This window comes from Schistocerca cancellata, chromosome 2, assembly GCF_023864275.1.
Source record: "Schistocerca cancellata isolate TAMUIC-IGC-003103 chromosome 2, iqSchCanc2.1, whole genome shotgun sequence".
Taxonomy (NCBI): domain Eukaryota; kingdom Metazoa; phylum Arthropoda; class Insecta; order Orthoptera; family Acrididae; genus Schistocerca; species Schistocerca cancellata.
Window position 1 is genome coordinate 559,446,873 of NC_064627.1, and position 27,449 is coordinate 559,474,321.

General features: G+C 43.9%; 1 protein-coding gene and 1 pseudogene across 1 annotated transcript; one reads left to right on the forward strand and one right to left on the reverse strand.

Annotated features, from left to right (window-relative positions):
- LOC126146815 (uncharacterized) lies at positions 1 to 27,449 on the forward strand. Its single transcript, XM_049915645.1, has 2 exons — positions 1 to 464; positions 26,738 to 27,449. Exons 1-2 carry the CDS (start codon positions 195 to 197, stop codon positions 27,131 to 27,133), a joined length of 666 nt encoding a protein of 221 aa, XP_049771602.1. The 5' UTR covers positions 1 to 194; the 3' UTR covers positions 27,134 to 27,449.
- On the reverse strand, positions 25,494 to 25,611 carry LOC126164259 (5S ribosomal RNA; annotated as a pseudogene).

Here is a 27,449-nt window from a genome sequence, read left to right on the forward strand (position 1 = left end):
GTAGAAGCCCCGTCCCGTTCCTCGCCATAGAGGACCTCTCGCCGGCGGGCTTCAGGACGGCGGATGCCGCGCTCCCCCTGGACTACGAGCAGTGTGCAGCAGTGGTGCGCGCCTACGCCCGCCTGCACGCCGCCTCCGCGAGGGTCCTCAGGGACCGGCCACACTACAAAACGCTCTTTGACCCAAAGGATACCATGAATGAGGGTCTGCAGGAGTACTACAGGCAGTTCTCTGACCATCTCTTCAAAGCCGCGGCCCGGCAGCTTAGAGCTCACAGTGGGTTCGAAAGCTACGCTGAAAAGTATGAACGGCTTGCAGAAAAATTCACAAACGACTTCTTCAACTACTGGAGGTCAACGGAAGTAAGGCTACCAGTTATTCTGCACGGCGACTGTTGGAAGTACAACTACATGTTTGCAAATGTGGGTGGAAATAATATAGATGTTAGGCTCATAGATTTTCAGGTAAGTGCATTTCCTTTCCGTGTAACAGTTTGAGTTCGTTTTCTTTCTATTCTTCTGAAACTTCATCTTCTCCCCATGTTTTCTTTTCCTTCCTTATGTCCGAGTTTTACTGACTTCTTATTTTTTTCTGCCTTGCAAGCGTTGTAAAATTATTATTCTCTGCTTAAAAATTTATTTCTGTTATTTTGGATTCCTTGATACTTTTCCCTTGCTAGTCATTTTCGTATTCCTGTAACCTAGGTTACTGTTATAGTTTTTGTCCAGAAATCAAGAAATATACGAAACTTGAAACTTCCTGGCAGATTAAAACTGTGTGCCCGACCGAGACTCGAACTCGGGACCTTTGCCTTTCGCGGGCAAGTGCTCTACCAACTGAGCTACCGAAGCACGACTCACGCCCGGTACTCACAGCTTTACTTCTGCCAGTACCTCGTCTCCTACCTTCCAAACTTTACAGAAGCTCTCCCGCGAACCTTGCAGAACTAGCACTCCTGAAAGAAAGGATATTGCGGATACATGGCTTAGCCACAGCTTGGGGGATGTTTCCAGAATGAGATTTTCACTCTGCAGCGGAGTGTGCGCTGATATGAAACTTCCTGGCAGATTAAAACTGTGTGCCCGACCGAGACTCGAACTCGGGACCTTTGCCTTTCGCGGGCAAGTGCTCTACCAACTGAGCTACCGAAGCACGACTCACGCTCGGTACTCACAGCTTTACTTCTGCCAGTACCTCGTCTCCTACCTTCCAAACTTTACAGAAGCTCTCCCGCGAACCTTGCAGAACTAGCACTCCTGAAAGAAATATACGTTTGCCCATTCTGATTCATTTGAATGAGGTGTTCAAAGAAAGTTAACCTTCTCTTAGACTCGATATCTGGTATCTTCTGTATATTTCGGACGCTCTAAATACTTCTCGCTTTCCAACCATCTATAATTTGCATTGCACACACTATTTTTCATATCATCGTCTCTGTCCTGTCCAGCATATAATTCATAGTTAAGATTTCACCTGTTTATAAACATTGTGGCCTTATCATTATAGTATAGTGATTTGGTGCAGTTTTTTTGTTTGTACATGTTTTCTGCTTCTTTCCTTAAAGAAGTGGTCATGGCAGGCTTTTAGAAATGAATCTCATTGTAGTATCAAGTTCCTTTCAGCCAGTCTCCACGTGAGCTGGGAACAGGGCAGTGGTATTATATCTCTGGAATGCTGTGGAATGGTTGGTGACTCAGTGCTGTCAGCTGGCGCCATTGTTCTGTTTACAGAACAAGTCAGTGTCCAGGACGGTGGCTGTTGCGACAAGCAGATGTGGCCTGTGTCACCTCTATAGAAAAGGGAACACTTTGATGAACAAGTGGTCGTATGAAGAAGTGAACCAGAGTATCAGATCTTGCTGCTTCTATGTGCTTTAAGTGCTTCTGTGTCAAGATGATGGGAACTTGACTCGCTAAACATGTAGCTGTGGTTTACATTTCTCACATCTGAATTTACATGCTACATAATGGTAACGGTTATCTTCACAACTGCTACCTCCAGTGCTTAGGACAGATAACATTAGAATGCCGGTTCCAGTGAAGACTGTGAGGTGTTTATGTAAATATAAGAATCTTAAATCCAGATTGCTTAAAAAAGTCAGAAAAATTCAAGAAAGAATATGTTAGAAACGGTCTTATCCCAAATTATACAAAGATGGAAACAGGTGATCAGCAATCTAGAACAGAAGAAGTAACAATTTTAAAGCCAAGATACGGTGGGAACACACTGAAATTAATTGCTTTTGTGAGAAGAGAGATAAGATAACAAGATAATTAGTCGTGTTGCTGGTTAAAACTTGAGATAAGCTGCACGAGCGCATTTGGGAGAAAGCGAAAAGTTAAGTTGACAATGTATAGTAGAAAGGATGCATTAAAAAGAAACTGAAGGGATAAGATGTCGCTAAAATTCGGTAAAATCGCAGGTAAAGCAGGGAGGGTAAAATAAACCACAAACTTTTAACTTCTATCCAAGAGACGCAAATCAGAAAGACACCGTGTTTAAAGAAGAAGAAAATATACTTTCAACCCTCGATCTTCGTAGCACGAGCAGACGCGCGGCGTACTTTGCACACATGCAACGAGCAGCTTTCTTCAAGTTAAACATCGCAGTTGCATCAGATCCCAGCCAGACGCTTTTCCGATTACTAATTATCTCATAGACAAGTGCCTCATTGTGGGATTCTGCTGATAGCTTGGAATGTGGGGCGTTGTTCTTGCACGTATCGCAAATGATTTAAATTTTTTTTCACCTAGCTCGCTGTTTATTTTATATTACTGCTGCGCACTTGGACATACAAAACAGTGTTAGTTGAAGCAATAATGAAGCAATAGGTACGGGCTCACAGTTGTAAAACAACAACTGAACGTAGCAAGACAACCTGACTTGCGGTTGGCGCACTTTATACATAGACGTGCCCGCTGGAGGGTTGAATCAAGGCCTGAAACAAAAAACTGAGCCACTGTTTGATAGTTTGACAAGAGAATGCAAGGATGACAATTATTGTTGCTAAACTGGCGGTTGACTTAGTGAAACTTAATCGTAACAAAGTAGGGCTTTTACGGCACAAGATGTGCAAGACCATGGAAATTTAATTAAGTAAATGGGAGAATGGTAGCAAATATCAGAAAAGTAATAAGGACAGAATACAATAAAATCCGTTAATCAGGAATGAACGGAAGGTAGTAAAGTGATTGTTACTAAGGCAGATGGAGGGAACACTATAGTGGTTGTTAAGGAAGATGAATACATCAGGGAAACATTAGAATTTTTTGATAACAACGCCATTACTGAAATATCTAAAGAGTTAACTAATTGGTGAGTTTGTAAATCAGCCTATGAGACCAATCGTTAAAAATTAACAAAGTTACTAAATAGGTTTTTTAGAGGCTACTACTCAGTGTGTAACAATATCGCCTTCGTTAACGAAATTAAAGACAAGCCGATCATTGATTCCTCCCAAATAGCCTCCCATCATACTAAAAATGGTATTCTAAAATTCCAGTAGATGTCAAAATTATTAAAAATAATGTACTCAAGCATGAAAAGGTCCATATTGGAAAGGACAGAGTTTTCAGAGCTGCTGGGCTTGTCACTGATTTCAACTATTTCTTGCTTAACACCCCAAAACGTGGAAAGGCTATGGGATCCAGCATTTTGGTTGGATATATTTATTAGCAGTTTAGAAGAGAACGTTTTAAAATCTGAAAATTCTTTGATGCAAACGTTAGCATATTTTAAATGTTCTGTAGACGACACATTATTTAATAGTAAATTCAATGAGTGCCATGAGAAAATCATCTTTACTGTGGAGCTCGAAAGTAATAATCGTATTCAGTTGTTGGACCTAGAGATAACGAGGAAAAACAGACGGCGTGACTTCAAGATATTCAGAAAATTAGTAGCAGCAACAGATGTGATTCCTAATTAATCATGTCACCTGCGAATTATTAAAAATGCTGCATTTAGTAGTTTAGCACATAGAGAATTTAGTGTACCAGTAGGTATAGCGGATAGACCGAATGAGTGAAACATCATAAACAGATAGCAGAAAACAGTGGATACGATTTAAGTATGGTGACTGACCACAGGGAAACAGAAAACAGAAAAAGTAACTAGTGAAGGACAAAAAGATCGTTGCTGTTCCATATTTTGAAGAAATCTCAGAAAAACTGAGGAATATATTCAACCATGAGCATTCCAAGCGAAAAATCCAGTCAGATAAAGTCTAATGCATGAGATCGCTAAAGACAAAAGTAAATTAGAACAAGTCGGAGAATATAAAATATGGTGTGCATCTTGTAACATGAGGTACACCGAACAGTAAGGATAATTTTCAGTGAAATGTAAAGAGCACACAGATGCTTCCAAACTTGCCTTTTATGCAATTTGCATGAAATGCTATGAGACGAAGCGGCCATTTGGGTGCGCTTAAATGCATCTATATGGATACTCTGCAAATCACATTTAAGTGCCTGGCAGAGGGTTCATCGAACCACCTTCACAATTATCTATTATCCCAATCTCGTATAGCATGCGGAAAGAACGAACACCTATACCTTTCCGTATGAGTCCTGATGTCCCTTATTTTATCGTGGTGATCGTTTCTCTCTATGTAGGTCGGCGTCAACAACATATTTTAGCATCCGGACTAGAAAGTTGGTGATTGGAATTTGATGACAAGGTTCCGTCGCAACGAAAAACGCCTTTCTTTTAATGATGTCCAGCCCAAATCCTGTAAAATCCTATATCATTTCTGTGGCACTCTCTCCCATATTTCGCGATAATACAAAAAGTGCTGCCCTTCTTCTAACTTTTTCGATGTACTCCGTCAGTCCTATTTGGTAAGGATCCCACACCGCACAGCAGTATTCTAAAAGAGGTCGGACAAGCGTGGTGTAGGTAGTCTCCTTAGTAGGTCTCTTACATTTTCTAAGTGGTGTCCTGCCAATAAAACGCAGCCTTTGGTTAGCCCTCCCCACAACATTTTCTATGTGTTGTTCGTAATTGTAATTCCTAGGTATTAAGTTGAATTTACGGCCTTTAGATTTGACTAATTTATCGTGTAACCGAAGTTTAACGGATTTATTTTAGCACTAATGTGGATGACCTCACACTTTTCGTTATTTATGGTTAACTGCCAATTTTCGCAACATTCAGATATCTTTTCTAAATCGTCTAGCAATATGTTTTGATTTTCTAATGACTTTATTAGTCGATAAACGACAGCGTCATCTGTAAACAACTAAAGACGGCTGCTCAGATTGTCTCCCAAGTCGTTTATATAGATAAGGAACAGCAAACGGCCTATAACACTACCTTGGGGAAAGCCAGAAATCACTTCAGTTTTACTCGATGACTTTCCATCAGTTACTACGAACCGTGACCTCCCTGACAGGAAATCACAAATCCAGTCACATAACTGAGACGATATTCCATAAGCACGCAATTTCACTACGAGCCGCTTGTGTGGTACAGTGTCGAAAGCCTTCCGGAAGTGCAGAAATACGAAATCGATCTGAAATCCCTTGTCAATAGCGCTCAACACTTCATGTGAATAATGAGATAGTTGTTTCACAGGAACGATGTTTTCTAAACCCGTGTTGACTGTGTGTCAACAGACAGTTTTCTTCGAGGTAATTCATAATGTTCGAACACAATATATGTTCTAAAATCCTGCTGCATATCGATGTTAACGATATGGGCCTGTAATTTAGTGGATTACTCCTACTACCTTTCTTGAATATTGGTGTGACCTGTGCAACTTTCCAGTCTTTAGGTACGGATCTTTCGTCGAGCGAACTGTTGTATATGATTGTTAAGTATGGAGCTAATGCATCAGCATACTCCGAAAGGAACCTAATTGGTATACAGTCTGGACCAGAAGACTTTTTTTACGTGATTTAAGTTGCTTCACTACTCCGAAGATATTTACTTCTACGTTACTCATGTTGGCAGCTGTTCTTGATTCGAATTCTGGAATATTTACTTAGTCTTCTTTTGTGAAGGCATTACGGAAGGCTGTGTTTAGTAACTCTGCTTTGGCAGCCTGTCTTCGATAGTATCTCCATTGCTATCGCGCAGAGATGGCATTGATTGTTTCTTGCCGCTAACATACTTCACATACGACCAGAACCTCTTTGGATTTCCTGCCAGGTTTCGAGACAAAGTTTTGTTGTGGAAACTGTTATAAGCATCTCGCATTTCAGTCCGCGCTAAATTTCGAGCTTCTGTAACAGATTTTCAATCTTGGGGATTTTGCGTCTCTTTAAATTTGGTATGTATGTTTCGTTGTTTCTGCAACTGTGTTCTGACCCGTTTTGTGTACCATGAAGCCTCCCACATTCACTACATCTTTTACTTCAGCCCTTAAGAAGCCTGTTTCGACAGCCAATCCTTGTATGCCAATGGAGGTTGTCAATGTCAGCACTAGTACCTATGTTTGTCAGTGTGCTTGTGAAGCTGCTGTTGCTTTGGAGCCCACAGCCCCTCTGAGAATATCAAAGAAAGCCACTGTCACCACCATTGTGGAGCTCCAAGGCAGAACCTTTTAAAAAACCCAAAACTGCTGCGGTAGTCCCCACAAAGCCCTCGCAGGCCAATAACGCAAATGCGAAGCTTCCACCACAGGCAAAACAGGCGGTAGAAGTCATTTGACGTGACGGTTCTGCTGCTTCTGCTTCAGAGCCAATGGAATTCGAAGTCAGCCCAGGGCAGCCATCTAGCCCCAAGGTTGACCATCTTCTGTAGGCTCCTTCCCCTGGTGGGAAAGACGTGGTGCAGGTGCAATCCCTGTGATAAATGGCTTCCATACTATAGTGAATCACGAATGGATTCAGGACTTTTGTGGAGGAACTGAAATACGTGGCCCAGGCACAATCCCAATGCTTGTGTTTACAGAAAAGACATTTAAAAGCCACTGTTGCCCTTATGCTAACAATATAACCCTCCACCTTAATGACGACTTGATTGGGGAAAGGGCCAAGGGAGATGTTGCTGCCTTTGTCAATGACACGCATCACTCCTTTGCTCTCTCCTTGATTACTGACCTACAAGCAGTAACCATTACAGTTCATGGGAGTCAGATGACTATTTGCTCCCTGTACTTACCTCCTTAAGATGCAGTAGACTCTGAGGCTCTCACATCCCTTATCGAACAACTCCCTTACCCATTTCTACCGCTGGGTGATTTCAATACCCGTAATGTAATATGGGATTCAAACTATACTTGCTCCAGCGGTCGAGTGCTGGAGAACCTTATGACGTCTCAGGAGCTGTGCATCCTCAACTGGGGCAGTCCCACTCGGCTGCTACTGGGTCATCCTCAGCCATCGACCTCTATTTCGGCTCTCCAGCCCTTGCAGACTCATCACAATGTGAAGCAACTGTTGACCTTCAGTCCAGTCACCACTCCCCACTGTGGATTCACCTACTGGATGGGGAATTGCTTGAACAGAATCCATCGAGAGAGATGATCAGCGGGGCTAACTGTGTGCTGTCCGCCGCCGGAGTGGCCGTGCGGTTTTAGGCGCTACAGTCTGGAACCGGGCTACCGCTACGGTCGCAGGTTCGAATCCTGCCTCGGGCATGGATGTGTGTGATGTCCTTAGGTTAATTAGGTTTAATTAGTTCTAAGTTCTAGGCGACTGATGATCTCAGAAGTTAAGTCGCATAGTGCTCAGAGCCATTTGAACCATTTTTTTTTGTGTGCTGTTCAGCCAGTTGGCTGTGTTTGAACATCGTGACAGTGTGCAGGAATGGGTGGACTATATCAAGCATACCATATCCATCATACCGCTGACTTATCGAGCCTAATGTCTTCAGGTCATCTTAGGAGGTGACCTGTGCCTTGGTGGACAGATGAGTGCCGTTCAGCAATCCGGCACAGGCAGGCAGCTCATCGACAGCTCAGCAGACAAACCCCTTTCGGATCTCGGGAGCCAAAGCTCCATACGCAATTAAGTAGTACAAGAAAAGGTGGAAAGCGTTCCTAAATTCCCTCAATCTTTCCCCTTGTCCTACAAAAGTGTGGGAAGTCATCCAGAGGATTTCTGGTGAACACAATAGCAGCAGTGCTGAAACAGGTGTCTCTCCAAACAACACCCAGAGGCTTCGCTCAGATGATGGCTGATCATTTTGCGAAAGCTAGAGCCAATGCAAGTCAGGATCCAGCGTTTCGTCACTTCCGTGCTTATGTATAGAGAGGAAAGTTTGACTTCAGATCTAACAATTCTGGCTTACAACCACCCTTTCTCCACGTGCGAGCTGGAATTGACGCTGTCTGAGACTCGTGATACTGTACCCGGTCGCGACCTGATCCTGTACTGCATGCTCCGACATTTGCTGGCAGTGTCAGAGGAAATCCTGCTCGAATATTTTAATTTCATGTGGCAGACAGGACATTTCCCCAGCTTGTGGACAGAGGGAATTTCGGTATCTATCGTCGAACCAGGAAAGGACTCCACATGTCGTGTTACCAGATTGTCACCTTAACGATCTGTGCAGGAAAGACTCTTGACCAATGGTTAACCGTCATCTGGCCTTGTTGTTAGAGACCATGCTTTTTCTTACCCGCTCTTGGGGTGGATTTTGGAGATTTCGGTCCACTGTCCACAACCTAACCCTACTAGTGGCGACTGTTCAGCAGTCTTTACTACATAAACATCACTGTGTTGGCACAATCTTCGACATCAGAAAAGCGTATGACACCACTTGGAAACATGGTTTGCTTTCGGAACTGCTTCAATGGGGCTTTTGTGGCCATCCCCCCCCCTCCCCCCATCTTCATATGACTTTTCTTGTCTCAGCAGTTTTTTAAGACCTGAATTAGTGACACGTTGTCAGATCGTTTTAAACAGGATTGGTTGGTTGGTTGGTTTGGGGAAGGAGACCAGACAGCGTGGCCATCGGTCTCATAGGATTAGGGAAGGATTGGGAAGGAAGTCGGCCGTGCCCTTTCAGAGGAACCATCCCGGCATTTGCCTGGAGTGATTTAGGGAAATCACGTAAAACCTAAATCAGGATGGCCGGACGCGGGATTGAACCGTCGCCCTCCCGAATGCGAGGCCAGTGTCTAACCACTGCGCCACCCCGCTCGGTTTTAAACAGGAGAATGGTGTCCCTTAGGACAGCGTTTTACGTGTTGCCCTCTTTGCCGTAGCCATTAACAGTAGTACAGCTACGGTAAGGAGTCCTGTACACTACTCCTGGGACGATTTTCCTGTTTTCTGTTCCTTCTCCATTGTTGCAAAGCGACCTGTCAGTCAGTTGCAACTTACTGTGTGGATGTTAGGAGAGTGGGAAGCAGAAACGGGTTTTCAATTTTCTACAGATGAATTTCTGTATGTACATTTTAATCATTCTTGTCGTATTTTTAATTTATCTGACTTACGTATAAGGGATTCCATTCTACATTTTAAAGACACAGTGAGGGTTCTCGGCCTTATTTTTTACTCTGAACTGTCGTGGTTACCACACTCGAGAGTCCCGAAAGTGAGGCACTGAATATCTCAGAGTGCCTTAGTCACAGGTCTTGAGAAAGAGACAGAGCGCGTCTGCTCCAGTTTTATAGGGCTTTTGTGTGTTCACGGCTGGACTATGGATGCACAATGTATGGGTCAGCGAGGCCTTCTAACGAAGATTATTGACGCTATCCAACATGAGATTAGGCTGGCCACAGGTGCTTACTGGACCAGTTCCACACTCAGTCTCTGTGCCGAGGGTGGGGAACCACCACTCACCATCCGCCGACAGCTCCTCACGGTGCATCAGGTATGTAAGGTCCTCACAGCTCTGACTTCATCTGCATACCATACTGTTATTCTCCCGCTCTGGAACGCCTTTTCTCCAAACGTCCACGAGCTACAGTGCCATTTGGCATCCGTGTGCAGAATTTGCTGGCGCCACTTGATGTGGAGCACGTACAGCCACTAATCCAGTGTTTTAACTGGCAGTCACTATCTTTATTGCAGCGGCCCAGGGTAATTTTCGGTTTAGTGCAGTGCAAGAGAGGCTACACTCCTACTTCCGTTTTTAATATATTTTCTGACATTTTATATGAGCATCACTACTATGTAGCTGTCTTTAAAGATGGGTCTAAGCATGGTGACTCCGTTGTTTGCTCTGTTCTTTTCCCGGATTGTGTACTCACCACCCAACTGCCTTAAGACTTCACTGTACTGGACACAGATTTATATATGATCTTGCAGGCACTGGAGCAGATAAGACGTTCTTCCAGTGCTATATTCCTTGTCTGTTCAGATTCTCTGAGTGCGCTTCGCTGTCTACAACGTTTGTACCTAGCAGATAAAGTACTCCAGAATATCCAGGATGGGCTCCGACAACTACAACAGCTGGGAAAGGAAGTGAGTTCCGCTGGTTACCAGGATGTATGGGTATTGCGGGGAACGAAAGGGCAGATATAGCAACCAACTAGGAGTATCATGACCCTCAGCTATTTCAATGTGCCATCCCTCTGCCTCCTATAGCCTCACTGTTAAATCTAGAGTTTTGCGTCAGTGGGAGGATGAGTGGCTGGAAGTAACAGACAATAAGCTCCGTCAAATAAAGGACGCAACGTGGTCATGGCGTACCTCTTTCCAGCCATGTTGACGGGACGATGTCCTCCTTATCCGTCACATGTGTGGTGCTTGTGGCGTACAGATCACTGTGCACCACATTTTATTCGATTGTGTTTTATTTTCGGACTAGCATGCCGCGGCGGATTTCCCGACGGATCTGCCCTCTGTTTTAAGTAACGTTCAAATGAATGTGGTTCAAGTTTTAATGTTTGTTAATTTTCCACCATTTTTCCCGAGATATTAGGGAGATGGTTTAAATGTGTTAACAGGGTGACTGGATCACCTATGTTTTTTTTAAGTGATCAGCCAGTGACATTTCCATGTGCTCCTATGTCGTTTTACTTGTGTTCCAATTTCATGTATAGCTACTTTTACTTTTTTTGGTTGTTTTAGCGAATGAGAGATGGAGTGACTGTGTAGTCAATTTGAGTACAGGAGTATGCAACTATTTTAGATGTTTTATTCACATTCGTTTGTTTTAATGAGTGTCATTGTGGTGATAATCATAAGGTCCAAACATACTCGCACACACACACACACACACACACACACACACACTAGGATTTTTTTAGTCATCGAAACCCTCCAGTTGCTAGACATTGTTGCATGGCGAAAGTGTTTAAATTGTTCACATCAACGTACATGATGAAACTTGAATTGGAAGATGTGTTCTTGAACATTTCATGCATTTGTGGGTTATTTACCTTGGCGCATGGGCTATGTCCTCCAGAAATCTCGCATCAATAAACAACAGCCTATCTACAGTGGTGAAAAGTTCTAGTTCAGTATCTGTGTTTACGAGTGCGGTATCCCATGCTAAAATAGGTGTGATGTATCAAGATTATATGTGAGATTTTCACTCTGCAGCGGAGTGTGCGCTGATATGAAACTTCCTGGCAGATTAAAACTGTGTGCCGGACCGAGACTCGAACAGCGCACACTCGGCTGCAGAGTGAAAATCTCATTCTGGAAACATCCCCAAGGCTGTGGCTAAGCCATGTCTCCGCAATATCCTTTCTTTCAGGAGTGCTAGTTCTGCAAGGTCTGCAGGAGAGCTTCTGTTAAGTTTGGAAGGTAGGAGACGAGGTACTGGCAGAAGTAAAGCTGTGAGGACGGGGCGTGAGTCGTGCTTGAGTGGCTCAGTTGGTAGAGGACTGTCCACAGCTCGTGGTCGTGCGGTAGTGTTCTCGCTTCCCACGCCCGGGTTCCCGGGTTCGATTCCCGGCGGGGTCAGGGATTTTCTCTGCCTCGTGATGACTGGGTGTTATGTGATGTCCTTAGGTTAGTTAGGTTTAAGTAGTTCTAAGTTCTAGGGGCCTGATGACCATAGATGTTAAGTCCCATAGTGCTCAGAGCCATTTGAACCATTTTTGGTAGAGGACTTGCCCGCGAAAGGCAAAGGTCCCGAGTTCGAGTCTCGGTCTGGCACACAGTTTTAATCTGCCAGTTATGCATACTCTCTAGGACTGTTCTAGCACGAATGCGAGGGGGCTTACATCCTTGTCCATACACAGCATGTTAGGTGTATACATGGTGGCCGCTTTTAATCCATAATCAGGAGTAAGTCAGGGTGGAGATGAGATACAGCAAAATATTTTAGGTAAAAGTTGCAGGTGGCAAAGAGGGTCACGCATTTCTACTAATGGGTGACCTTGGACATGATTTTCAAGGCGACTAAGGAGGTTAAATTGATTTTTTTTTAAAAAAATGGCTGCTGTAATATTTTATTCAAGACCAGAAAAAAAGCGGCAAATGTTAAGTATACAGTGATACATTATTCAACGTCTTGGTATTGTTCAATGAAGTTCAAATAAGCAAACATGTTTTTAGTTCTAAGAAGCATTAAGCAGAAATGAGGAGGGATGCAGCGGAATACGATGTTCGATACAATTTCGAAGGAGCGTAAGTGGTCACTATTCATTACCAATAATCTTGATGTTAAAGCTAATAATCGAAGGTCATTCGAAGGTTGAGTTTTGTTTAATGGAAGCCCCTATTTGTGACATTGGATTAGGAAAGAGGGAAGAGAAGTTTGAACTTTAAGTTTTAATTAATGCGTTTATTGGCACAAATAAATGCGTCACAATGTAGAAATGTTCTTTTGACATTTGAAAAACAGACCAGTTATAAGTAAAAAGTAGATAATTGATTTACAAGTAGCTGAGTGACTCCCCTCACCATTCATCCTTAGAGTGCTTAATTTAAAGAGTTCCCGTGTCTTACACTTTGTGCGTGGAAATTAACCGCTGAGCATGTGCTCAAAGTGGTCACCATTTGCTTCAATGCACAAATTAATCCTCCTTAAGAAATGTCTGACACTGGAAAGCAGGACGCCTTGTGGAACGATTGCACTAGCTCTCCGGATACGATCCATCATGTTTTCTCTTGTCATTGGCTGCTGCTGTTAACAAATATTTTTCAATATCCCGAAAGGTAAATATCAGCGAAAGTTAGATCGGATGAACAAGCGGGCCACAGGAAGGGGCCACCACGTCCAAGCCGTTAGTATGGATATTATTCATTTAAAAATGTCCTTATGATACGTGAGTAATGTGGCAGTACACCATCCACTTGCATCGACATTCCTTATCTGTCTCTGTGTCAACAGCTTCAAGTAACCCAGGTAAATGGTTTCTCAATATTTCTATAAAATTAACGTTAAAAATTTGGCACCAATCAGATAGCCACTGACAGTCACGCACCAAACGTTGAGGCAACAACGATGTTGGCCATCAACAGTTCTATACCAGTGAGGATGGATATCCGACCAGTAATGACAGTTGTGCCTACTTAATTAACCAGTATTTGTAAATGTAGCTTCATCAGGAAACAGATGTGAACACCTCTTGATGATGTACGGTCAGATACGAAATACAAGGCGTTCCTCGAACGAAAGTGTTAGTTTGTGGGTCAATGTGATACTGTAAGTATGAAATCTCCACGCATTTAGGATTCTGAGATTCGTTGACTTCGATAATCATAGTTCCGTTTGAATTTGCTTTGACCTAATATGGGGATTTAGCTTGACAACTGCAAGAACGACTATGACGCGTTTCTCATTTTCTCCATGTTCATGACGAGGACGTACAAGATGTAACCGTCTATCCCGATCTCATTCACAGAGATCGCGAAAGGTGACGATACTTGAGTGTCGTCAGTTAGGAAATCGTCTAGCATAAAATGCAACCGCGTGCACAAAAACACCATTGTGCTCTCCTAACGTAGTAATCATGTCTACGATTTCATTTGGAGTGTAGTCAGCCACTGTAGCTATGTAACTCAACCAAATAAAGCAAAATAGAGTCGCATGTTTTTCTACCTACATCGAAGTTGTTCACTTCAAATGCTTTAGTGGCAAGCTAGTAACGCTTTATAAGAAATTTCTACGTTTTTTAAAGCCATATTTTTTATTTATTTTGGCAGCATATTGTGACCTGTGCACTTTAAATGTTTTGTCTGTCCGTTGGGCTTCCGCTTGATAATGATTTACTGATCGAAACCGGTAGCATTGAGCATAAAAATAAACAACTGATGGTCATCTACATTGAAGTTTCACAAACATTTTTGTCTCCCCACAAACATCACCGCTTGGTGTTTGTCGACTCTGGAGTTCTTTTCCTCTCCATGGAGAGCACTGCTTGGTGTTTGGCGACTATGGTTTTCTTTCACTTATGCTGCTATTGTTGTGTGTTCAGCATATGTAGCCATTGAGTGTCCACTCGTTTACCTAGTACAAATATTAGTTTGTTGCTGGATTTCACACACTTCCTGTAGAATGTGTGGTCAGTTGACAGTACCTATCTTGCAGTAATGGGACTACAGTGAGTTCCTGTATCTCCATGGTGGGAATGTCCCATGGGAGGTACAGCATGTTCTTCAGGGTGGACTTCCCCCACTCTACTGCAACATACTTTAACAATGGGTGCACCAGTATGAAGTAAAATGTAATGTTAAGTCCTTCTTCCAGTGATGACTCCCGGTTGAGCGACAGGTGTACGGTCCTCAGTCTACACATTGCTTTCTGGTGTAGCTTATTGAATGGTGCTCCCGGATGAGGCGTCTGTTCATAGTGATGCCCAAGTAATACGTGGTGCTTCTTCATAGGATGGGAGTACTGGCACAAGTAAGGGTGGCACGGCAGCTGTGAACGGTCGTCTGCCTCTGCTGATCACCTGTGTTTTTGTATTGTTGAAGACCAGACCACTTTTTTCCCCAGTCAGTGAGCGCATCTGTTGCTCTTTGTAGGCAGTGTTATAGGAACCTGGTGCTCCTGCACCACAGCTACAGCATCATGCTGTCCGCGGATAGTGCCGTTGCGTCCTACTGCAAGGGTCCCAACACGCTCCCTTGTTGGTTGTTGGACTCTGGCTAGGGTGTGTCACTGGCTTGATTCCCCTTATTGTGCTCGTTATGGTATGTGTGGTCGGTGAGGTAGGACTTCAGCAGTTGAACGTGGGGCACTGTCGCTTCCTGTACGCGTATTTTATGCAGGAGGCCATTGTGCCACATGCTATCGAAGGCAAGAGAGACATTTAGAAATACTGCTCCGAAGTATTCCCACCTCTCAGTAGAATGCATAGCCTCCTCGATGAGACGCCGCTGGTGGTGGGTTGTGGCATGGCAGCTTCTGAACCAGAACAGTTCTTCAAGTAGCATCTGGCATGCTTCGATATGCTGGAGAAACCAGCTCAGGAACAGATGCTTGAGGAGTTTAGAAACTGGTGGCACGAGGCTTATGGGCCTGTCAGCTGCGAGGCAGGCAGTGATCCTTTCTGGACTTATATCCACATCTTGTGGCAGCTGCCTGTACTCAGGATGCCTCTGAATGATTTTGGCAGCACTGCAGCTGTGGTCTGTGGCATTTCCATTAGTGTCTAGTTTGTCAGCATGTCTAATCTAGCTGCTTTATTGGCAAATAGAATTCTGAGCTGCAGCAACACTCCTTATATTGATGATAGTTCAATTTCGTCGCCTCCCTCTGGGTCTGGCATGAACTGGTGCAGACGTTCAGTGACCAGTTCTATGTTTTCTGGGTCACGTGGCTCATCAACTGGAGGGAAATTACCTGCAAACACAACCGAAAGTGCATTTGCTTTGTCACCCAGCTTGCCGGCGACCTCTCACAAAGACGTCTTATACCCTTGAGGTCCAGCCCGGCAGTGATGGATGCGGTGCTACACTGTGTAGGTCTATGTTGAATACCACAGGGAAGTGGTTTGATGGCAAGCCCAAACTCGTGCTCACGGTGATAATAAATGATAATCCTTTAATCAGTGCGTCAGCATGGTGCTACGTTAGTTGGGCTCTGGCCCTGTATAATATGTGGGCCAATGATTGTGGCATCATAGTTTTTGGCGTCTTGGAGCAGCCGCCTCTCGCTGATATTGATCAAGCCGGAGTTCCAGATTACGTTTTTCGCATTCAAGTTCCCTCCGATGAATAGCCTGCCTTGAAGGGACAGCAGGGATTCGAAGTCTGGTCGCTTCAGGTTTCCCCTTGAAGGGTGGATACACTGTATCTGTGTTGGCTTCTAACATCGTCAGGTTGGTCAGGGGACAGGGATGATGGTGCAGTGACCTCCTAACATAGACAACCATTCTGCGCCCAGCTGTGGGTTAGTCTCTTACGCGGCATGTATAATTTGACACTCCATCATGGACGCCTTGTTTCAGATGTGCCACTGTAAGCAGGCAAATGTCCATTGTCTTCTTCCAGTAAAAACTGTCAGAATTCTTCCACCTGGTTAGGCATGCATTTAATATGCATATCTTTAGGCCATGCGATCTAAAAGCCATTTTGAGTGTTGTACGTTTTTGTGCTAGCCGTGAGGGCCACCTTTGCTGCAGCTGTTTTGAGCTGCGATTTACAGAAATTTAATTCAGAGGGACGACTGCCTCACTCATGGCTTCTATCATTTTAGCAAGGTGGACTACCTCTGGTGCTGCTGCCAGAGGGGGAATGTTGGTGGTGGAGGTGGTTGTTGCTCTCTGATCTTCTGAGTGGGTGAATGTGTTGTGTCTTGCAGCTTGGAGAATTTGTGGGATGGTATGAAGCGTTGATTGCGTGTGTGCCCATGGGGGGAGGGGGGGGGGGGGGCAGGAGTGGTGCTTCACCTCTCAGAGGGCCGATTTGCGGATGATGTGCCTGGTGCCCTGGTGTCCAGCAGTTGGATCCACTGATATGGTCTTCATCTTGATTGATGGTCATCTTGCTTAGATTTCACCTTACAAAGTGGAAGCTGCAGGGGAGAGGGACGGTAAGGATAAGGAATCGTGTGTAAGGGTGTAAAACCTCACCAGACGTGTAGTAGCCTGTCACGTGGGTCGACACGTGCTGGTGAGATCACAAGGGGTAGCATCTCTGGCGCAGCAACAAATCAAATGCAGTACGCTATTTTTCGCACACATGCCGTGCCAACGGTTGCTGGTAGTGCTAAATTGGACTCGCGAACGCGGGCGAAGTAATATTTTCACGTGATACATTGCTGTGGTTGTGGAAGCACGTTTAGTTAAATTTAAACGGTGTACCCTGCTGACTCCATATGTTTTATCTTCCTTGATATCTTCATGACGGGTAACGAAATGAATAACGGTATTTCCTTCACCTTCTTCTGTGCCTTCATCCGTCTTACAGACGTGTGCGAGAGTCTTTTTAGGGATTCAGTAACAGCCTTAAACATCTCTTTCCAACAACCCAACTTTCAGCGACCATAAGTTCTGCTGAGTGGCCTTACGTGCCTAAATGAATTTACGTTTCATGTATGTGCTGTTGTGTACTAAACAGACTTCGAGATAGTGTACAACTTACATACTCTGATTTGTTGTTTGGGAGATTTTTGTCAGTTTCATCAACATTTACACTTAAACTGTTGAATAATTTTAAAATGGGTCTGACACGGTTTTACACTCGTGAATTATCATCCCTGATACATTGCCGCTTCTATTTTCTCGAGCTTTTATATCATAGATACCTTTGTCGATGGTTTCTTCTCAAGTATTTATATCCCTGATAATTTTGCTGGTGCTTTCTTCTCCATACCTCTGTTATGCTTTCTTGCCAACCATTTATATCCATAATACTTTTGTCAATGTTTTCTTCTCAGGCATTTATATCCTTGGTACTTTCGTGACAGCTCCAGAGGCCGGCCGGTGTGGCCGAGCGGTTCTAGGCGCTTCAGTCTGGAACTGCGCGACCGCTACGGTCGCAGGTTCGCATCCTGCCTCGGACATGGATGTGTGTGATGTCCTTAGGTTAGTTAGGTTTAAGTAGTTCTAAGTTCTAGGGGACTGATGACGTCAGATCTTAAGTCCCATAGTGCTCAGAGCCATTTGAACCATTTTGATAACTCCAGAATGGAGTATTGTCATACCTCCTACGAGTGACAAGTCCTTGCTGCTAGCGTAATCATTCTCCTCCACATTCTCTCGAATTCTATATTTAATTGCTGCTCAATCTCATCGTAATGTGCGTTGATATCCTGACCAGTTCTCTTAGAAATTGTGTTAACCTTTCTAGTAATTTCAATTTTTGTAGTACAGCTTTTAAGATTTTAATTTCTTTTCTCGAGGTTCCTGCTATAGAATGTAAGATTTTCGTTGATATTTTCAGTTTTTGCATCGACATAAAAACGTGTGTTGGCCAATGCATCATCCCCTCAGAATGAATGTATGATATTATACGAATTTTTCCATAGTGTAATGGATAACAGTGTGATTACCATCTATGATTGATTATCTTCACAAGCAAGTGAAGTATTATGGCCCATCAACTGATCCGTTAATATATTAAATTCTTCTAGTGTTCCATAGATTCCCGATGTGGTGTCACCGCCAGACACCACACTTGCTAGGTGGTAGCCTTTAAATCGGCCGCGGTCCGCTAGTATACGTCGGACCCGGGTGTCGCCACTATCAGTGATTGCAGACCGAGCGCCGCCACACGGCAGGTCTAGAGAGACGTCCTACCACTCGCCCCAGTTGTACAGCCGACTTTGCTAGCGATGGTTCACTGACAAATTACGCTCTCATTTGCCGAGACGATAGTTAGCATAGCCTTCAGCTACGTAATTTGCTACGACCTAGCAAGGCGCCATTATCATTTGCTATTTATCTTGTGATGCATGTACCGTCAGACCGATGTTCACCAATTATGAATTAAAGTTAAGTATTCCAGGAGCTACGTACCTTTTTTGCTAGTATAATTACTTTACCTTTTCCAGGCCTCACGCCAGCCTGCGTGAGCTTAAACGCGTGCCTTTCGGCTTCCTCCTAGTGGCTTGGCTGTCTTACCAAGTCACAACACCCGATGCTCGTTTAATATTTTGTATGAGAATAAACATATTGAGTAGTTTTGTTGGTCTAGAAGTATATAAGTAATTGAGCTTTCAAGGCTCTGTAGATTCATTTGTGGCCGCGCGGAGTGGCCGTGTGGTCTAGGGCGCTATGTCACGGATTACGTGGCCACTCCCGCCGGAGTTTTGATTCCTCTCTCGAGCATGGGTGTGTGTGTTGTTCTTAGCATAAGTTATTTTAAGTAGTGTGTAAGTCTAGGGACCGATGACCTTAGCAGTTTGGTCCCTTAGGAATTCACACACATTTGAATATTTTGATTCATTTGTGAGAACACATCAGTTGACTGTACTTGTCCATAGTACGCAATGTACTGGTAGAATTGTCCGCAGCTCGTGGTCGTGCGGTAGCGTTCTCGCTTCCCGCGCCCGGGTTCCCGGGTTCGATTCCCGGCGGGATCAGGGATTTTCTCTGCCTCGTGATGACTGGGTGTTGTGTGATGTTCTTAGGTTAGTTAGGTTTAAGTAGTTCTAAGTTCTAGGGGACTGATGAATATAGATGTTAAGTCCCATAGTGCTCAGAGCCACTGGTAGAATTACATATTAGTACATTATCTTTTAAAAAGAAGCTTCTGCAAATTTCATCTGCATCGACCATCATTCAACGGTCTTATATCATCACTAACAAAAACCCCATACATTGTGCGATTCTAGCAAACTTCGTATATCGTCACAGATTCCTTGAAGGTCATTCACATTTATATGCACTTGATAAATTTGATTTTAATTCTTATTATCTTGAACATGACAATAATATGTGTTTTATCACTAACCATTTTGGAATTTTGCTGTATGTTTGGCTCAAATGAAAGACAGCCACCACCTTGTAACGACCAAAGCGGAAATATTTCTGTATTTAATCTTGGTTTCTTACAGCAACATCATCAAATATAAACAAAGTATTAGACTTTACTCTGTCAGGAGATTGGACAACACTGCTTTCATTGTGTTACATCATCAATGCTCTATTTTAAGAGCTGGTATTTGGGTTGAAATTATGCTTTCGAAAATACATACACCACTTGAAGCGTTTTTAAGAAGGGTTGTAGGACAGCTGCACATAATTATAGGTCCCTGTCAATGACATCAATCTGTTGTAGACTATTGGAACATGTTCTATGCTAGCATATTGTGACGTTTTCGAAGATAAAAAATCTCCTTAAAAAATGAAACAGCGAACTTGTGGAACTCAGCTCACTCTGTAACTCCATGAGATCCACAGTGCTGTAGGCGTCAACACTTAGGTTGATGCAGTGTTCCTAGACTTCAGGTAGACATTTGACACCATCATACACTGAAATTAAGTGAAAAGATCTCCAACTTACCGAGTACTGGACCAGACTTGCGGCAGGATTCGAGACTTTCTTGCAGAGAGAACACAACTCGTCGCTATTAATGGAACAAAATCGACATATGTAAAGGTAATTTCAGGAGTGCCCCATGGAAGTGTGATATGACATTAGCTGTTTACAATACGTAGGGTGGGTCGCTGAAGTCGTAGCACACCTTTTACTTCGTGAACCGTTCCAGATATCGAAACAAGGTTTTCTGAGAATAATGGTATGCTAAGGGGCACATAATGTTATGTATGGATAATGCTCAAAAATGGGTCAAATGGCTCTGAGCACTATGGGACTTAACTTCTGAGGTCATCAGTCCCCTAGAACTTAGAACTACTTAAACCTAACTAAGGACATCACACACGTCCATGCCCGAGGCAGGATTCGAACCTGCGACCGTCGCGGTAGCGCGGTTCCAGACTGTAGCACCTAGAACCACTCGGCCACTTAGGCCGGCGGATAATGCTGAGTCTGGTACCAACCAAGATATCAAAACAAGTGTGAGTTTTTCAAGGAACTGTATACGTTTCATAATTGTACTCAGAAGCTCTGGGAAAGATAGTTACAAGGTTATAGTGCTTGTTAATATTGACATTTAAATCTTTCGCAAAATAATCCGAGGAATGTTCTAAAATAGGAAAGCAATGCGGTTAGACTCGGTAATGTGGGTGTAAACATCGCTGGCGTATTACGATTGCAATGGGCAAAGGGGAATCGTGACTCGACCGTCGATCAGCCAAAATGTGCCGGCTCTTCGAAAGCGTCACATTTTTGCCACACTTGATACCTGGCAACCCGCACCCGCAGTGTAGGGGTAGCGTATTTGACTAGTAATGAAAGCGTTCTCGGTCCCGTGTTCGAAACTCGCTGCCGCTTGAATTTTGATTGATAATCAGCATTGGCGGCCGAAGACTTACGGCCTAAGAAGGAACCCTCACTGTGCCAACGGCCTTGCCAAGGAGGGCGGAGGAGCGAGCAAATGTTAAGGGAATTGTCTTGTCCTTGGGTTGGGGAACTGCCAATAAAGGCGGAAGAATCAGCAATGATTAACACCATGAGACTGTAGAAGTCAATGGGAACCACTGCATTAAATACACATAACCTGGATCCACAGTACATGTTGTCTGTAATTGACAAAAGATTTCGGAAAAGTCCCCATTCGGATCTCTGGAAGGGGACTGCCAAAGGGGAGGTCACCATGAGAAAATGACTGAATAACCAACGAAAGGATAACGTTCTACGAGTCGGGGCGCGGAATGTCGGAAGCTTGAACGTGGTAGGGAAGCTAGAAAATCCGAAAAGGGAAATGCAAAGGCTCACTTTAGATGTAGTAGGGGTCAGTAAAGTGAAATGGAAAGAAGACAAGGATTTCTGGTCAGATGAGTATAGGGTAATATCAACAGCAGCAGAAAATGGTATAACGGGAGCAGGATTCGTTATGAATGGGAAGGTAGGGCAGAGAGTTTGTTATCTTGAACAGTTCAGTGATAGGCTTATTCTTGTCAGAATCGACAGCAAACCAATACAGACAACGACAGTTCAGGTATACATGTCGACCTCGTAAGCTGACAGTGAAGAGATAGAGAAAGTATACTAGGATACTGAAAGAGTAATACAGTATGTAAAGGGGGATGAGAATCTAACAGTCATGAGGGCCTGGAAAGCAGTTGTAGAGGAAGGAGTAAAAGAAAACGTTACAGGATAATGTGGGCTCAGGACAAGGAATGAGAGAGGAGAAAGACTAATTGAGTTATATAATAAATTTCAGCTAGTAATAGCGAATACTCTGTTCAAGATCACAAGAGGAGGAAGTCTACTAAGAACAGGCCAGGAGGTACAGGAAGATTTCATTTAGATTGCGTCATGGTCAGGCAAAGATTTCGAAATCAGATATTGGATTGTAAGGCATACCCAGGAGCAGATATAGCCTCAGATCACAATTTATTAGTAATGAAGAGTAGGTTGAAGAGATTAGTCAGGAAGTAGGATAAAGAAGTAGGATACGTAAGTACTAAGGGATGACAAGACACTCTTGAAGTTCTCTAAGGATATAGATACAGCAATAAGGAGTAGCTCAGGACGCAATAGAGTTGAATAGGAATGGACATCTCTAAAAAGGGCAATCACAGAAGTTGGATAGAAAAATATAGGTACAAAGAAAGTAATTGCAAAGAAACCGTGAGTAATGGAACAAATACCACAGTTGATCTATGAAAGAAGAAAGTACAAAAATGTTCAGAGAAATTCAAGAAATTTTTTTTTTGAAAAAGACGAAATGGTTGCAAGAAAAATGTGAAAGGTCTAAAAATGATTGTCGGAAGGACTAATTCAGCATATAGGAAAGTCGAAACAACCTTCGATGAACTTAAAAGCGAGGGTAGTTACGTTAAGAGTGCAGTGGGCATTACACTGTTAAATGCAGAGGAGAGAGCGGATGGTGGAAAGAGTACACTGAAGCCTCTATGAGGGGAAATATTTGTCTGATGTGATTGAAGAACGAACAGGAATTGATTCAGAAGAGACAGGGGATCCAGCATTGGAATCGAAATTTAAGAGAGCTCTGGAGGACTGAAGATCAAATAAGGCAGAAGGGATAGATAACATTCCATCAGAATATCTAAAATCATTTGTGGAAGTGGAAGCACAACGACTGTTCACGTTGGTGTGTAGAATATATGAGTCTGGCGACATACCATGTGACCTTTGGGAAAATGTCATCCACGCAATTCCTAAGACCGCAAGACCTGTCAAGAGCCGGCCGATGTGGACAAGCGGTTCTAGGCGCTACAGTCTGGAACCGCGCGACTGCTACGGTCGCAGGTTCGAATCCTGCCTCGGGCATGGATGTGTGTGATCTCCTTAGGTTAGTTAGGTTTAAGTAGTTCTAAGTTATAGGGGACTGATGACCTCAGAAGTTAAGTCCCATAGTGCTCAGAGCCATTTTGAACCTGTCAAGAGGAACAATTATAGCACAGTCCGCTTATCAGCTCATGCATCCAAATTGACGACAAGAATAACATACAGAAGAATGGAAAGAACCGAGGATAAGTCAGATGACGATCAGTTTGGCTTTAGGAAACATAAAGGCACGAGAGAGGCAATTCTGACGTTGCGGTTGATAATGGAAGCAAGACTAAAGAAAAATCAAGAGACGTTCATAGGATTTTTCAACCTGGAATAATCGTTCGGCAATATAAAATGGTGCAAGGTGTTCGAAATTTTGAGAAAAATAGGCGTAAGTTATAGGGGGAGACGAATAATGTACAATATGTACGAGAGCCAAGCGGGCATAGTAAGAGTGGACGACCAAGAACGAAGTGCTCGGATTAAAAATGATATAAGACAGGGATGTAGTCTTTCTTCCCTACGGTTCAATTTGTGTATCGAAGAAGCAATAATGGAAATAAAAGAATGGTTCAGGAGTGGAATTAAAATTCAAGGTGAAAGAATATCAAAGATATGATTCGCTGATGACATTGCTGTCCTGAGTGAAAGTGAAGAAGGATTCCATGAGGTGCTGAATGGAATGAACAGTGTGATGAGTACAGTAAATTGAGAGTAAATCGAAGTAAGACGAAAGTAATGAGAAGTTGCAGATATGGAGCAGTGAGAAACTTAAACACCAGGACTGATGGTCACGAAGTAGATGAGGTTAAGGAATTTTGCTACCTAGACAACGAAACAACCAGTGAATAACCAATGACGGTCGGAGCAAGGAGGACATCAAAAGCACTGGCAAAAACGGCATTCCTGGCCAAGAGAATTTTACTAATATCAAACATAGGCCTTCATTTGAAGAAGAAATTTTTGAGAATGTACGTTTGGAGCACCGATTGTATGGTAGTGAAACATGGGGTGTGGGGAAACCGGAATAGAAGAGAATCGGAGCATTTGTGCTGTGATGCTACAGACAAATGTTAAAAATTAGGTGGACTGATAAGGTGAAGAACGAGGAGGTGCTGCGCAGAATCGGAGAGGAAAGGAATATGTGGAAAACACTGACAAGGAGAAGAGACAGGATGATAGCAAATCTGTTAAGACAGCAGGGAATAACTTCCATGGTACTAGATGGAACGGTAGAGAGTAAAACTTGTATAGGAAGTCAGAGATTGGAATACACCCAGCAAATAATTGAGGACGTAGGCTGCAAGTGGTATTCTGAGATGAAGAGTTTGGCACCGGAGAGGAATTCGTGTTCGGCCGCATTAAACCAATGAGAAGACTGTTAGACTGATGACTCAAAAAAAGGAAAAAAGTCTATGATCGTCCTCACATACATCGTCATCGAGATGAACGGCGACTCGAAACGTGTAGCGTGCCACGGACGCAGGCTGGCGAGAGCAGTATTGTGCTGTGGGAGACATTTTCCTGCGCTATCGAAGACACGCTGAGAGCTGCGAACCACCTGCACCTTTTCATGCTTGATGTCACCTTTCAGCAGTATGACTGTCCATGTCTCAGAGCCAGAACGTGTTACAGTGCTTTGAAGATCATTATAGTGGACTGACGTTGATATCTCGGCGACCAAAACCGCCTGATGTGAATCCTCCGGAACCAATTTGGGGTCTCTATTGGGTGCCATCACATGATCTGCGCATAGACATCTAATGTTGCATACCTTCACAAACCTACCAACAAACTGTCGGATCCCTAACACGCATGGTCAGTGATGTATTTCGTTTCAAAGACAGTCAAACAAGCTATTAATCAGGTGGTCACAATGCTCTGGGTCATCAGTGTATGTGCAAATATTTGAGTTGATGTTTCACACAATGAAGAACTACTGTATAATAGCAACAAAGTCTCGCAGGTTTGACAACATCATAATTCGCATAATAGAAAGTCGATGTGTGCACTAATTTCTTCATCATCATCTTAATAAGCATTCCACTAAGCATCATAATTATAGAAACAAGCCTGGAGACTGTGTGTACTTAAGCTTGTAAGTAAGAGTAGTACTGTTTCTGTTTGTCGGTTTCACCTACGTTGTGAAAGTCAGTCATTTTTTCTGTTTTGCTTCCTGTCTTCGCCTAGTCAGCACTCCGTCTTCAGGCCCATCGGTACCATCCGACCGCCGTGTCATCCTCAGCTGAAAATGCGGATAAGAGGGGCGTGTGGTCAGCACACCGCTCTCCCGATCGTTATGATGGTTTTCTGTGACCGGAGCCGCTACTATTCGGTCGAGTAGCTCCTCAATTGGCATCACGAAGCTGAGTGCACCCCAAAAAATGGGAACAGCACATGGCGGCCCGGATGGTCACCCATCCAAGTGCCGGCCACGCCCGACAGCGCTTAACTTCGGTGATCTGACGGGAACCGGTGTATCCTCTGCGGCAAGGCCGTTGCCACTTCCCTTAGTCAGCTTCTTGTGATTTGATTGTTGTTCCTGTGTATCCACGAACTGTGTTAGATTTGTTGTTGGTAGTATGCACAGCCAGTCTGTGCATATGCACAGCCGGCTGTGGTGGACGAGCGGTTCTAGGCGCTACAGTCTGGAGCCGCGAGACCGCTACGGTCGCAGGTTCGAATCCTGCCTCGGTCATGGATGTGTGTGATGTCCTTAGGTTAGTTAGGTTTAAGTAGTTCTAAGTTCTAGGGGACTGATAACCTCAGAAGTTAAGTCCCATAGTGGTCAGAGCCATTTGAACCATTTGAATTTGCATGTGCACATCTGCTTGGCTGAAATGTTAAGATATCAGGACGCAAGCCCATCCAGGCAAGCAGACCCCCTCACAAGTTCCTGAAAAACATTTTGCTCAAAACTTAGCTTTTAAGCTTTAGAATTCCTGGTCATTTTTGAGACCCTTTGGTTTTCATGCTACTTTATTCCCTGGAACTGTGAAATTTAGGAAGTGAAATTTGTAGAAATATAAAGGCTTTTAACTTTTTCCTTTGGGAATTGTGATCTCAGTGAACATCAGCCCACTCCTGCCTTGGACCACCTTCTAAACTTTTCCCAATAGAACTTGTTAGTGAGAAGCTTGCACGACAGTACCAAAGAAGTGGCAACATGCAGGAAATGTAGAGTTGGTTACAATAGCTGTGATCAGACTTACCCCAGTGAAGATACGACGGCTCTCTCTCAGCCCAACCGAATCAATGTGCATATATCTTGACCGAAAGCAATATAGCATCTGTATATTTTTTCCTCATTTAACTTGAATCACTGAATCATTCCTTCTAGGTTCTTAACGTTTCTAGCCAGATGGTGTTCCTCTTAATCTGTAACACCTCACGATTCTAGTCGCTACAGTTTGGAACTTCGCGACCGCTACGGTCGCAGGTTCGAATCCTACCTCGGGCATGGATGTGTATGATGTCCTTAGGTTAGTTAGGTTTAAGTAGTTCTAAGTTCTAGGGGACTGATGACCTCAGCAGTTAAGCCCATAGTGCGCAGAGATATTTGAACCATTTTGTACCACCTCAGAGTTGTCCAGTAAAGATGTTACAGAATTACTGTTTTTCTGTCTCAGGGCAGCAAGGTGCACAGTGGGGCAGCGGACCTGCTGCACTTCCTGTACAGGAACGCCAGCGTGGAGGTGCACCGCGACCACCTGGACGCACTGCTGGCCGACTACCACGGCACGCTGGTGGCGCTCCTGCGTCGCCTGGACATGGCGGCTGAGGCGGACAGCTACCCCCTGCAGGCCCTCGTCGACGACGTGCAAGCGGCCGGCACCTGCGCCGTCTACTACAGTGCACTGAGCCTCATGTCGCTTACCTCGCACAGCCACACTTCCGAGTGGGGGAAGTTTTTCCAAATCGCCGACGGTTCGGCGTCTCTCATGGAAGATGTTTTCAGAAATCCCCACTATGTTTCGTGTTTGAAATACCTTGCACCAGTATTTGACAGAAAGGGTCTTCTATGAGTTAAGGCGATAGCAGAGTGGTCTGGTGATGAAAGATCCTATATTGAATAGAACAGTGGTTCCAACCTTTCTTGGACTATTACACCTGAGTGCAATCAGACGTTATGTGGAACCCCCCCTCAACCCTCCCTCCCGTCCCTGCCCTCTGTTGCACCCCACTCCCCCACATTATCACCAACTTTAGCACCTAACTAAACTATAGAATGAAAGACTTTTCTTGGAACACTTTTATTTTTAAAATGATGAAAGGTGAATGATATTTACTCTCTGTGTGTGTGTGTGTGTGTGTGTGTGTGTGTGTGTGTGTGTGTGTGTG